Here is a 10,247-nt window from a genome sequence, read left to right as displayed (position 1 = left end):
CTTCCCTCCTCCCGGTGCTATAAATAGTTCTTGGGCGATACCCATTTCTCCACAAGTCTCGTACGAAAGCGTTTCTTGGAAGATAACAAGAGATCGAAGAAGTGCTGATTGAAGATGTCGAGCACGGCGGGTCAGGTCATCAAATGCAAAGGTACGTCTCCAACCCATCTTGAGTCGTCGGCACAGCGATAATCGTAATCACTGAGAGTAATAGTCTCACCTCTGTTGTGAATAATTCCAGCGGCGATTGCCTGGGAAGCGGGGAAACCGCTGTCGATCGAAGAGGTGGAGGTGGCTCCGCCGCAGGCCAACGAGGTCCGGGTGAAGATCCTCTTCACCTCCCTCTGCCACACCGATGTCTTCTTCTGGGAGGCCAAGGTACGGCATTATTCATCAATTCATACCAGATAGACGCGATAAGAGGCTCCGATCGAAGGTGGAATTCCTGATTTGATCTGGTTTTTGACGGCATTGCAGGGTCAGACTCCCGTATTCCCCAGGATCTTGGGACACGAGGCCTCTGGGTAAGCCGTCAAACGCGTTCCTTCCTCTCTTCTCCAATTTTCTACTCTCCAGTCTCGCTGTGTTGCTAATCTGGGATATCGTTCTTGGATTTGTTGGGATCAGGATTGTGGAGAGCGTGGGAGAAGGGGTGACGGATGTGCAGCCGGGAGACCACGTTCTGCCGGTGTTCACGGGGGAGTGCGGGGAGTGCGCGCACTGCAAGTCGGAGGAGAGCAACATGTGTAGCCTGCTGAGGATCGACCCCGACCGGGGCGTGATGCTCAACGACGGGAAGACGAGATTCTCCAAGGACGGCAAGCCCATCTACCACTTTCTGGGCACCTCCACCTTCAGCGAGTACACCGTCGTCCACGTCGGCTGTCTCGCCAAGATCAACCCCGCCGCTCCCCTCGACAAGGTCTGCGTCGTCAGCTGCGGTATCGCCACGGGTGCGTCTCCCATGAAACAACGATCTCACAGCTTTGATTTTTGAAACGATGGTCTTCGTCATCTTCCCCGTTCAAGTGTTTTGGAATTTGATGATGGTCGGCTGTGCGCAGGTTTCGGCGCGACGGTGAACGTGGCGAAGCCCAAGAAGGGCTCGACAGTCGCCGTGTTCGGATTGGGAGCCGTCGGCCTCGCCGTGAGTCTCTCTCTCTCTCTCTCTCTCTCTCTCTCTCTCTCTCTCTCTCTCTCTCTCTCTCTCTCTCTCTCTGTTTTATCTTGTATATCGCTGTTCACTGGCTCTAGCCGTTTTCTCTCGATGAACGAGGCGTTGACATGGTCATATGATCTGATGAAAACAGGCCGCGGAGGGCGCGAGGGTGTCGGGAGCTGCAAGAATCATCGGCGTCGACTTGAACCCAGACAGATTCGAGCAAGGTGGGTCTCTTTCAATTACTTTCAAGAGAAGTTTTTGATTTCCGTTCGTCTGAAAGAAGTGGACGAGAGCATTGAAAAGATTAGATGATGGTTTCAAACTCGGGCTCATGTTTGTTTGTTTGTTTGTTCGTTCGTGTGCAGCCAAGAAGTTTGGAGTGACGGAGTTTGTGAACCCAAAGGACTACGACAAACCCGTCCAAGAGGTTCGCCCTCTTCTTCCCTTCACGCTCTTGCGGCTTCGTCAAGTTTTAAACTTTCAACCGTGTAAATTAAAGAAAATTTAGAGCGGGTTGCTCACTTCTTCCGGGTGTGAACGTGATCGCCAGGTTATAGCCGAGATGACCGGCGGCGGAGTCGACCGCAGCATCGAGTGCATCGGCAACGTCAACGCCATGATCTCCGCATTCGAATGCGTCCACGACGTAATGATTTCTCGCCAGTTCTTGATTTGTTTACTTGCGGGTTGGTAGATAGTGGCTAATTAATTATGCGGTGTAAATAAACCAACGCCGACGGCTGCGCAGGGCTGGGGAAAGGCCGTGTTGGTGGGAGTGCCTCCCAAGGGCGCCGTCTTCCAGACTCTGCCCATCAACTTCTTGTGCGAGAGGACGCTGACGGGCACCTTCTACGGCAACTACAAACCTCGCACCGATATCCCCGGCGTCGTGGAGCAGTATCTCAACAAGGTAAAGCAACTCGTTTTCATCGTTCATCGTTTCCTCCCCCCCACACCCCCGCTTTAATTTGAGCCGTTTCCCATCAAACCATATGGGAAAAAGGCTCTGATCGAATAATTTTTGTAAGGAAACTTTCTCTCTGTCCAGGAGCTGGAGCTGGACAAATTCGTCACCCACGAGGTACCCTTCTCGGAGATCAACAAGGCCTTCGACCTCATGTTCAAGGGAGAAGGCCTTCGCTGCCTCATCCGAATGGAGCACTAAGACATTTCTGCCTGCGTGGATGACTTGTTCGTATGTTATACACCTCCAATGCTCAATATTGTTACCCTGATCCATGGATTGGTCAAGTTATGATAACCGAGGTTCTACTCTTGAGTATCTCCCCCCCTTTTTCCTAGTGAAGTGTGCAAATATTAGTCATTCAAATTTGACAAGATGAATGTTCATTTAAAATCACAATTAGGGTCGTCAGGCGAATCGCAAAAATCTTACTAAAAAAGAATGTTCAACCTTGATCCCTCCAATATGTATTTTATAAGGTTTTGTCTACATTCTGAGGGTAGTTAACCTGAGTTAACATGCCAAGCATTTGGAAATCATCCTCACTAGGGGAAAAATAGGTACAGAAGTCTGGTTGACCTCTAAAATGAAAGAATACTAAAGAAACAGGACTGCTTCGATGGTTACATATTAAAATGAGAAAAATATAAGATACAAATAGTATTCGAAAATGTTATTCTCATTTAGAAAACAGATTCATCGCAATCTACAGCTGTAAAAGTTTGTTAAATGTTCTTGGCTTCTTATAGCAATGCCTAGCCAGGGATACAGTTTTATACCTGATCACGCAATCACCTACCCGCATATGTAAAAAATTAGCATGTTGCATAAATGGGAATATTGACTAAATAAGAAATATCAGGTTGACAATGCAAAGATGAGGGAAATGACCACTATATGTAGGTAAGTTCACTGATCAGCACTCTCTTTCCAAGAATGATTTTTTTCGCTGAAAGTTATTTTAAGTTCATCACCAGTCAAGTTGACCTCAGGTTAAGTTCTTGGTACAAAAACTTATTTTAGTCGTGACTTAAACAACCTATTCAAAGAGTGTGAATTCTAAACCACAACGAAAGTATTTACTCACCCAGATGGCAACATGCTTGGCATGTTTGACGAATGTCGTCATTCAGTTCTCAAATATTTAATCAACTTACAATTATCCACCTAAAAGTTCTGATAGCATTAATTCTTACCGAAACTATTATCCACAAATGCTTGGCATGAGATTGCTAATAAGTCCCTTAAGTCTCCAAAGGGATGGAGCATACGGACTTAGAAACCAGAATTCTGAACTTCTTAAATACTTCAGGTATTATTTTTCTGTCTCCAACTATAGTTTGCAGAGTTTCCCGACAAAATCATGCTGTCTATCCAATGGAACAAATAAATGCTTGCGCAAGAACATGGTAATCATGGAGTGGACCTCTTCTTAGATGCAAGTCGAAAATATACCCAATAAAAAAGGGGATTCGATTCCCACTATGCAATTAAGTGCAGTCATTGAGTGGACAGATTAGGCGTTTCATGAAAAGATTACCAAATCAAAGATAGTTCTGTATGATTCCTATTGAGGGGGGTAGAGAAAAAGGACAGCTTTGAGTGAGGACTTGGTTATGAGGTTACAATAGATGAAATTATACAAGTTTATGAGCTAAAATGTCATTCAATCATTTCAGATTACGAGGTCCAAATTTCCAGAGATATAAATATAATTCTGATACAATTTTTCATTGTTGATTCATTTCATTTTATATTGTTGAGTTAATGTTGTTACGAACCGTCAATAGTGAATTATGTTAGTTTCCGTTATCCAGGAGAGAAATAGTTTCCGTCAAGAATATTAAAGAATTATCTTTATCTTTACTTCCCGTTATCATCAAAATAACATCACATTTGTTATTCTATACTATACTAAAATAATCTTGCAGAAAATTTCTTGTGATCGTTGTAATATCAGAACATTTGATTTCGCAATATTAACTCATTTGAACTTTTACATGACAGTTATTTTGAAGTATTAATTGGTGACCTTAAAACTGACACTCATATAATTATTAAGTAAACATGCGGTAACAAAAAGTAAAAGCGAATGCATCGTGCGCTACAGATAAAACTTAAGTAACCTCACAATGTGAGAATACATAAACTAAATTTGGGACCAAAACGATCATTCCAACAACGTAAGTAGCTTCTTAAAGTTCAGGTTATTTATGTGTTAGACAGCCTTTATTTTTCTTCTTTTCTTTTCATTTATTTTTCTCTTCTTAATGTACTAATGGGCCACATGATATAAGTGGCCCATTTCGTTTAACTGATGTGGGGCCCACCTTCTCACTCGGTATGGCCTTTTAAAGGCCAATCCCGTTCAATAGAATTAATTGTGTTTTTGGCCAAAACCCTAGCCGACAGAGCTTCAGGGCAGAGAGCAGCTGGAGAGGAGAGAGGGTTGATGCAAGTTTGACATGGTATCAGAGCAATCCTGGTGAGCACATTGCGCCTCCCTTCTCTCCAATAGAAACCTTCCTCTCTGTTCCACTATCTCTCTCTTGCTAGAGGATTCACTGTTTGTGAAGAGGCATTTTGAAATCTGGAATGGAAGACCAGAACAAGATCTCTACCACTGTGGCCATCACAGATCGAGACAGGGTCACGATTGTGCTCCCTGATATCAAGATAAAGTTCAATGGGCTTAATGCATATCAATGGCGTAAGCTGGTGGAGTTATCTTTGGAGGCTAGGTTCCTTGGAGGCCACCTTGTGGGGGATCCAATAACCCCTGGAGATCCAAGGTATTAAGTGTGGAAGTCAGAGGAGTCCCTTATCCATCAATGGCTTCTTGGAACTATAGCCTCTGATATGGTAGACAATTATCTTTATGTGGAATCTGTTAAGCAGATGTGGGAAGAAATTATCAAGAGCTGTTCTAAGCTGCGGATGGATTGGAGAATTTATGAACTCAATGCACAGGCCATTCATGCAAAGCAAGGGGAAGCAACCATCATGGTTAATGCTAGCAGATTGAAGGGAATTTGGAGAGAAATCGACTACTATTGGCCAGTTGAGAATCCCCAGTCCAAGGAAAGAAAATACACCCTCAAGCAGAGACTCTTTACCTTTCTCATGGGTCTTAATCCAGAATATGAAAGTGTCCGAAGTCAGATCCTTCATCGTGAACAGCTTTCAGACCTTGATGAGGCAGTTGGAATGCTTTTAGACAAAGAGAAGAGACTGAAGCTTACTCCAGATGCACCTGGGGCAGGTGGCACATCTGGAGCATTCTCCACTAAGAAGAATGATTTCAGGGCTATCCATGGTGAACCAACCGAAATATCTCAGTATGCTGGAAACTCAGTCCAGAAACAGATGCAAAAGGGAGACACCAGGGACACTCTTTTTTGTGTTTATTGCAAGAAGCGAAATCACACTAAAGAGACTTGCTGGAAATTAGCCAACAAGAACCATCAGAAACAACAGCAGCCTCAACAGTACAGGAAAGCATATGTAGCGACCTCAGACACTCAAGAAATGGGAGAGATCCCCTTAGAAAAGAATCAGGTGGATGAAGCACAACAAGACACAGGGGAAAGTGTTCATGCACTGAAGGTTGAGGTGAATCGCCTTAAGGGATTATTGGGCTCTACATCCTTGGCTCATTCAGGTAAAACTTTGACATTGTTGGGATTGACTTCTTTCCTAAATCCTAGTGAAAGCAAACTGATTCTAGATACTGGGGCAATTGATCATATGACCCCAGATCGGAATCAGTTTGCTTCGTACCTACCAGTCAATGTGTGGTAATAACAGCTGGTGGAGGAATTTTGACTATTGCTGGGATTGAAAGTATAAACCTCAATATTGGTGTACTCAAGAGGGTGTTACACATACCTGGCCTCAGGGCGAGACTGATTTCATTGCAGAAGTTAGTTGATGACAGTGGATGGAGGTTTGTTCTTGATAATAATGGGTGTTTTCTCTATGACAAGGTAACCGGGAGGAGGACTTCATCGTGTAGAAGGGAAGATGGCTTGCTGCTCCTCGAGGGCTCCCCCGTTACCTGTCTCACCTCCATTAAGCTTCCTCAGGCTGTGGATCGGGTCCTACTGCTGCATAAGCGAATGGGCCATCCCTCTTTTGAGTTACTAAAGCTATGTTTTCCCTCTGTTTTTGAAGGAGTTGATATTAGTACTCTGTTTTGTGATGTTTGCCAACTGGCTAAGCACCGAAGGATATCTTACAAAAGTCTAAATGAAAGGAGTTCAACTCCATTTGATTGCATTCACAGCGACGTGTGGGGCCCATACCCAGTAACCAATCTCTCTGGGCATAAGTGGTTTGTGATTTTGCTCCAGGTTAACCTAGCTATATTTGTTGAAGTCGAAGGCAGAAGTATCGTCTGTGATTGTTCAATTTTGTGAACTAATTAATAATCAATTCGGTGCGAGGATTAGACGACTCCTATCGGATAATGCTAGGAAGTACTTCAATGTGACAGTTAATACCTATTGTGACCAGAGAGGTATTCTTCATGAATCTTCATGTGTCAACACCCCCCAAAAGAATGGGTGAGCCGAAAGGAGAATCGGACATATACTTGCAACAGCTAGGTCTCTACTCTTTCAGGCAAATATGTCCAAGTCATATGGGGGAGAGGCAGTATCAACTGCAATCTATCTCATTAATAGAACTCCGACAAAGGTAATTCGATGCAAGAGCCCTATTGACCTTATGTCCTCAATCTATCCTCACGTGACATTGAGGGTTGGGTTGGTCCAGGATATTTGGGTGTGTTGTGTATGTTCACACGTACGCAGGATAGCTTGATCCGAGGGCGACCAAGTGTGTGTTTATTGGGTACTCTAATACTCAAAAGGGTTATAGGTGCTATCACCCTTGGTCCAGAAGATTTTTTGTTACAGCAGATCTGACATTTAATGAAAAGCAGATGTTCTTTGCCCATGAGAAGGAGGACACAGGAGAATCTTTTGTGATAATGCAGCAAGACTTCTAGTTCCTAACTCTACCGACGGAAATTCTAAGTGTGGGAGAGGCCATTCCACATGAAATTGGTCAACCGGAGTCAGAGGGTCCAAGATGTGATGAAATGTTGCCACTGGCCTCTGAACAGACGATGGAGATTCAGGAGACATTCAAAGAACCGATTGTGCCCAGTGAAGGAGAAGCCAACGATGTTCCAGTAGGCGATGAAAAACAACTATTGAACAACCTGAGGAGATTTCTGGAACTGATCCAGTTATTGATCAGGAAGAAGACATGGGATGGCCAATTGCATTGAGAAAGGGTACGAGGAGCTGTCGAAACAAACCCAGATATCCGTTGGAGAATTATGTCTCTTACGCCAGACTGAGCCCACAATACCAAGCATTCTTATGTACTCTCAGCAGAATATCTGTTCCCAGAAATGTTGAACAGGCTCTAAAAAGTAGAGAGTGGAAGACTGCCATGGATGAGGAGATGGAGGCATTAAAGAAAAATCATACTTGGAACTTAACTTTCTTACCTCCAGGAAGAAAAGTTATTGGGTGTAGGTGGATATGTACACCAAATTTCAATGCTGATGGGACTCTAGAGAGATACAAGGCAAGGCTGGTTGCCAAGGGTTATACTCAATCATATGGCATCGATTACTTCGAAACTTTTACACCTCTAGCCAAGTTCAATACTGTCAGAATCTTGATTGCTCTAGCTGCAAAAATGCTTAAAAATGCTTTTATGGGATGGAACTTGCTCCAGTTTGATGTTAAAAATGCTTTTATGCAAGGTGATTTAGAGGAGGAAGTGTATATGACTACTCCTCCTGGATACCAACTAGCAGATAGACCAAATGTGGTGTGTAAATTGCGGAAGTCACTTTATGGCCTGAAACAGTCGCCAAGGGCCTGGTTTGGAAAATTCTCCACAGTCATGAAAAGTTTGGGATATCAGCAGAGTAACGGTGATCATACACTGTTTATCAAGTACAGTCTCTCTGGCTCTATGGCAATTCTTAGTGTCTATGTGGATGATATAATCGTCACAGGAAACAATGGGGAAGATATTCAACAACTTAGCCAGCAACTTTCTGAGAAGTTTGATATTAAAGCATTGGGGGCCTTGACATATTTCCTGGGTATTGAGGTTGCATATTCAAAAAGAGGAATTTTCATTTCACAGCATAAATACATTCTGGATCTACTCCATGAGACAGGAAAACTTGACAGTAGACCGCTAGGAAAACCAGTTGACATCAATGTTAAACTGGGTAAGGAGAACGATATTCCTCCAGTGAATAAAGACTCGTTTCAGAGGTTGATCGGGAAACTCATCAATCTAAATCATACCCGGCCAGATATTTCGTATGCTGTTAGTACTTTGAGCCAGTTTATGAATAATCCATGTGAAGCTCACCTCCAGGCAGCAAACAGAGTATTGCAGTACCTTAAAGCTACAGTGGGACTAGGTATATTGTTCACAAGCGATGAAGATGTGTCAGTAAAGATTTATTCTGATGCTGACTTTGCTGGTTCAATAACAGACAAAAGATCCACCTCTGGCTATTGTACTTTTATTGGGAACAGTCTGGTGACATGGCGAAGTAAGAAGCAGAAGGTAGTTGCTCTCTCAAGTGCAGAAGCAGAGTTCAGAGCCTTAGCAAATGGTGTACGTGAAGCACTTTGGATCAAAGGCATCATGGAAGAACTTAGTTTATTCTCCCAAGGGGATATTAAACTGTGCTGTGATAATCAATCAGCCATTGCAATTGCTCAGAATCCAGCTCAGCATGATAGGACAAAGCACATTGAGATTGATCCGCATTTCATTAAAGAAAAAATTGATGGAGGAGTTATCACACTCCAATATGTGAGGTCATTGGAGCAAGTTGCTGACATCTTCACCAAAGGCTTTCCTGGTCCCCAGTTCCAGAGACTCATCTCCAAGTTGGGCATGATCAACATTCATGCCCAACTTGCGGGGGGCTGTTAGACAGCCTTTATTTTTCTTCTTTTCTTTTCTTTTTCTCTTCTTAATGTACTAATGGGCCACATGATATAAGTGGCCCATTTCGTTTAAGTGATGTGGGGCCCTTCTCACTTTGTATGGCCTTTTAAAGGCCAATCCCGTTCAATAGAATTAAGCGTGTTTTTGGCCAAAACCCTAGCCGACAAAGCTTCAGGGCAGAGAGCAGCTGGAGAGGAGAGAGGGTTTATGCAAGTTTGACATTATGTACGCTTAAACCTAAGTAGATATTTTTTACTATCAGTTGAGATTTTTTAATAAAATCTCACTTAAAAGAAGAAGATAACCAAGTTCTATATAATGGTGTCAAAAAGCAATTCCAATATTACATTACTAAAAACTAGAAATTACGCAACATTTAAGAAAACTTGATAATATCAGAACCTTATATAATTACAATTCCTCCATTTTTTCTAGACAGCAAAGACAAAGCAAGCAACGAAATTCCGGGTGATCCTTGACATGCATTCTTCATGACTCAAGATGACCTATTGTAGGTAAGGGTATTCCTTTGTAAAAATATTATCTAACTAAATAAAGACCTTGAATTCAACAACTTTTTTGAACCCCATTCCTACCGACTGCAGTACGGTTAAACAGTATGTTAACTTGTAGGTTATTATGAAAGACTCACCTACTTGATTTTCGGTGAATATTAGACAATAATCTAGAGGACCACATAAAGAGGAGGTTTCACATGATAGAAAAAGAGGATAGACTTGCCACAAACTCGAAAGCATTTGGCCTCATCAAAGAAAGAAAATATAAGAACTTGATTGCATATTCATAGGGTAGATTGTGATTCAACAAAAAAAATAATGTGTGAATTACATCTTTCAATACAACGCACTTTGAAACAAGCAGAGTCGGCCCTTCTCAAAGATATGTTTTTTTTTAATAGAAGGAAATTCATCATTCCCCCCCCCCCTTTCAAGAGTGCTATTTTTAGCATGCATTTAAGGAAGAACTTTATGAATCAATGTGTTATATAACAGTTTTGTAATGGAAATTGCAACCGAGAATATCTATTTGAACTGTGACTTAGTAACAGGCCATGAAATCTATCGCTCAACAAGCAGATTAGATCCCAAAAGAAACTCCATT

At 42.6% G+C, this 10,247-nt stretch overlaps 1 protein-coding gene across 1 annotated transcript; it reads left to right on the top strand.

Annotated features, from left to right (window-relative positions):
• On the top strand, positions 1 to 2,444 carry LOC144705561 (alcohol dehydrogenase-like). Its single transcript, XM_078578316.1, has 10 exons — positions 1 to 151; positions 242 to 378; positions 478 to 524; positions 628 to 953; positions 1,065 to 1,147; positions 1,311 to 1,386; positions 1,528 to 1,589; positions 1,713 to 1,808; positions 1,911 to 2,072; positions 2,211 to 2,444. The coding sequence occupies exons 1-10, from the start codon at positions 115 to 117 to the stop codon at positions 2,325 to 2,327; spliced, it is 1,143 nt and encodes a 380-aa protein (XP_078434442.1). The 5' UTR covers positions 1 to 114; the 3' UTR covers positions 2,328 to 2,444.
• Positions 2,445 to 10,247: the final 7,803 nt, after the last annotated feature.

This window comes from Wolffia australiana, chromosome 7 (assembly GCF_029677425.1).
Source record: "Wolffia australiana isolate 7733 chromosome 7, ASM2967742v1".
Taxonomy (NCBI): domain Eukaryota; kingdom Viridiplantae; phylum Streptophyta; class Magnoliopsida; order Alismatales; family Araceae; genus Wolffia; species Wolffia australiana.
This window is presented reverse-complemented; position numbering and strand designations above follow the sequence as displayed.

Excerpts from the sequence above, each read along its gene's own strand:
- LOC144705561 (XM_078578316.1), top strand. The coding sequence starts at position 115 with ATGTCGAGCACGGCGGGTCAGGTCATCAAATGCAAAG. Across the intron at positions 954-1,064 it reads CAGCTGCGGTATCGCCACGG|GTTTCGGCGCGACGGTGAAC; the intron begins GTGCGTCTCCCA and ends GGCTGTGCGCAG. Across the intron at positions 1,590-1,712 it reads ACGACAAACCCGTCCAAGAG|GTTATAGCCGAGATGACCGG; the intron begins GTTCGCCCTCTT and ends CGTGATCGCCAG.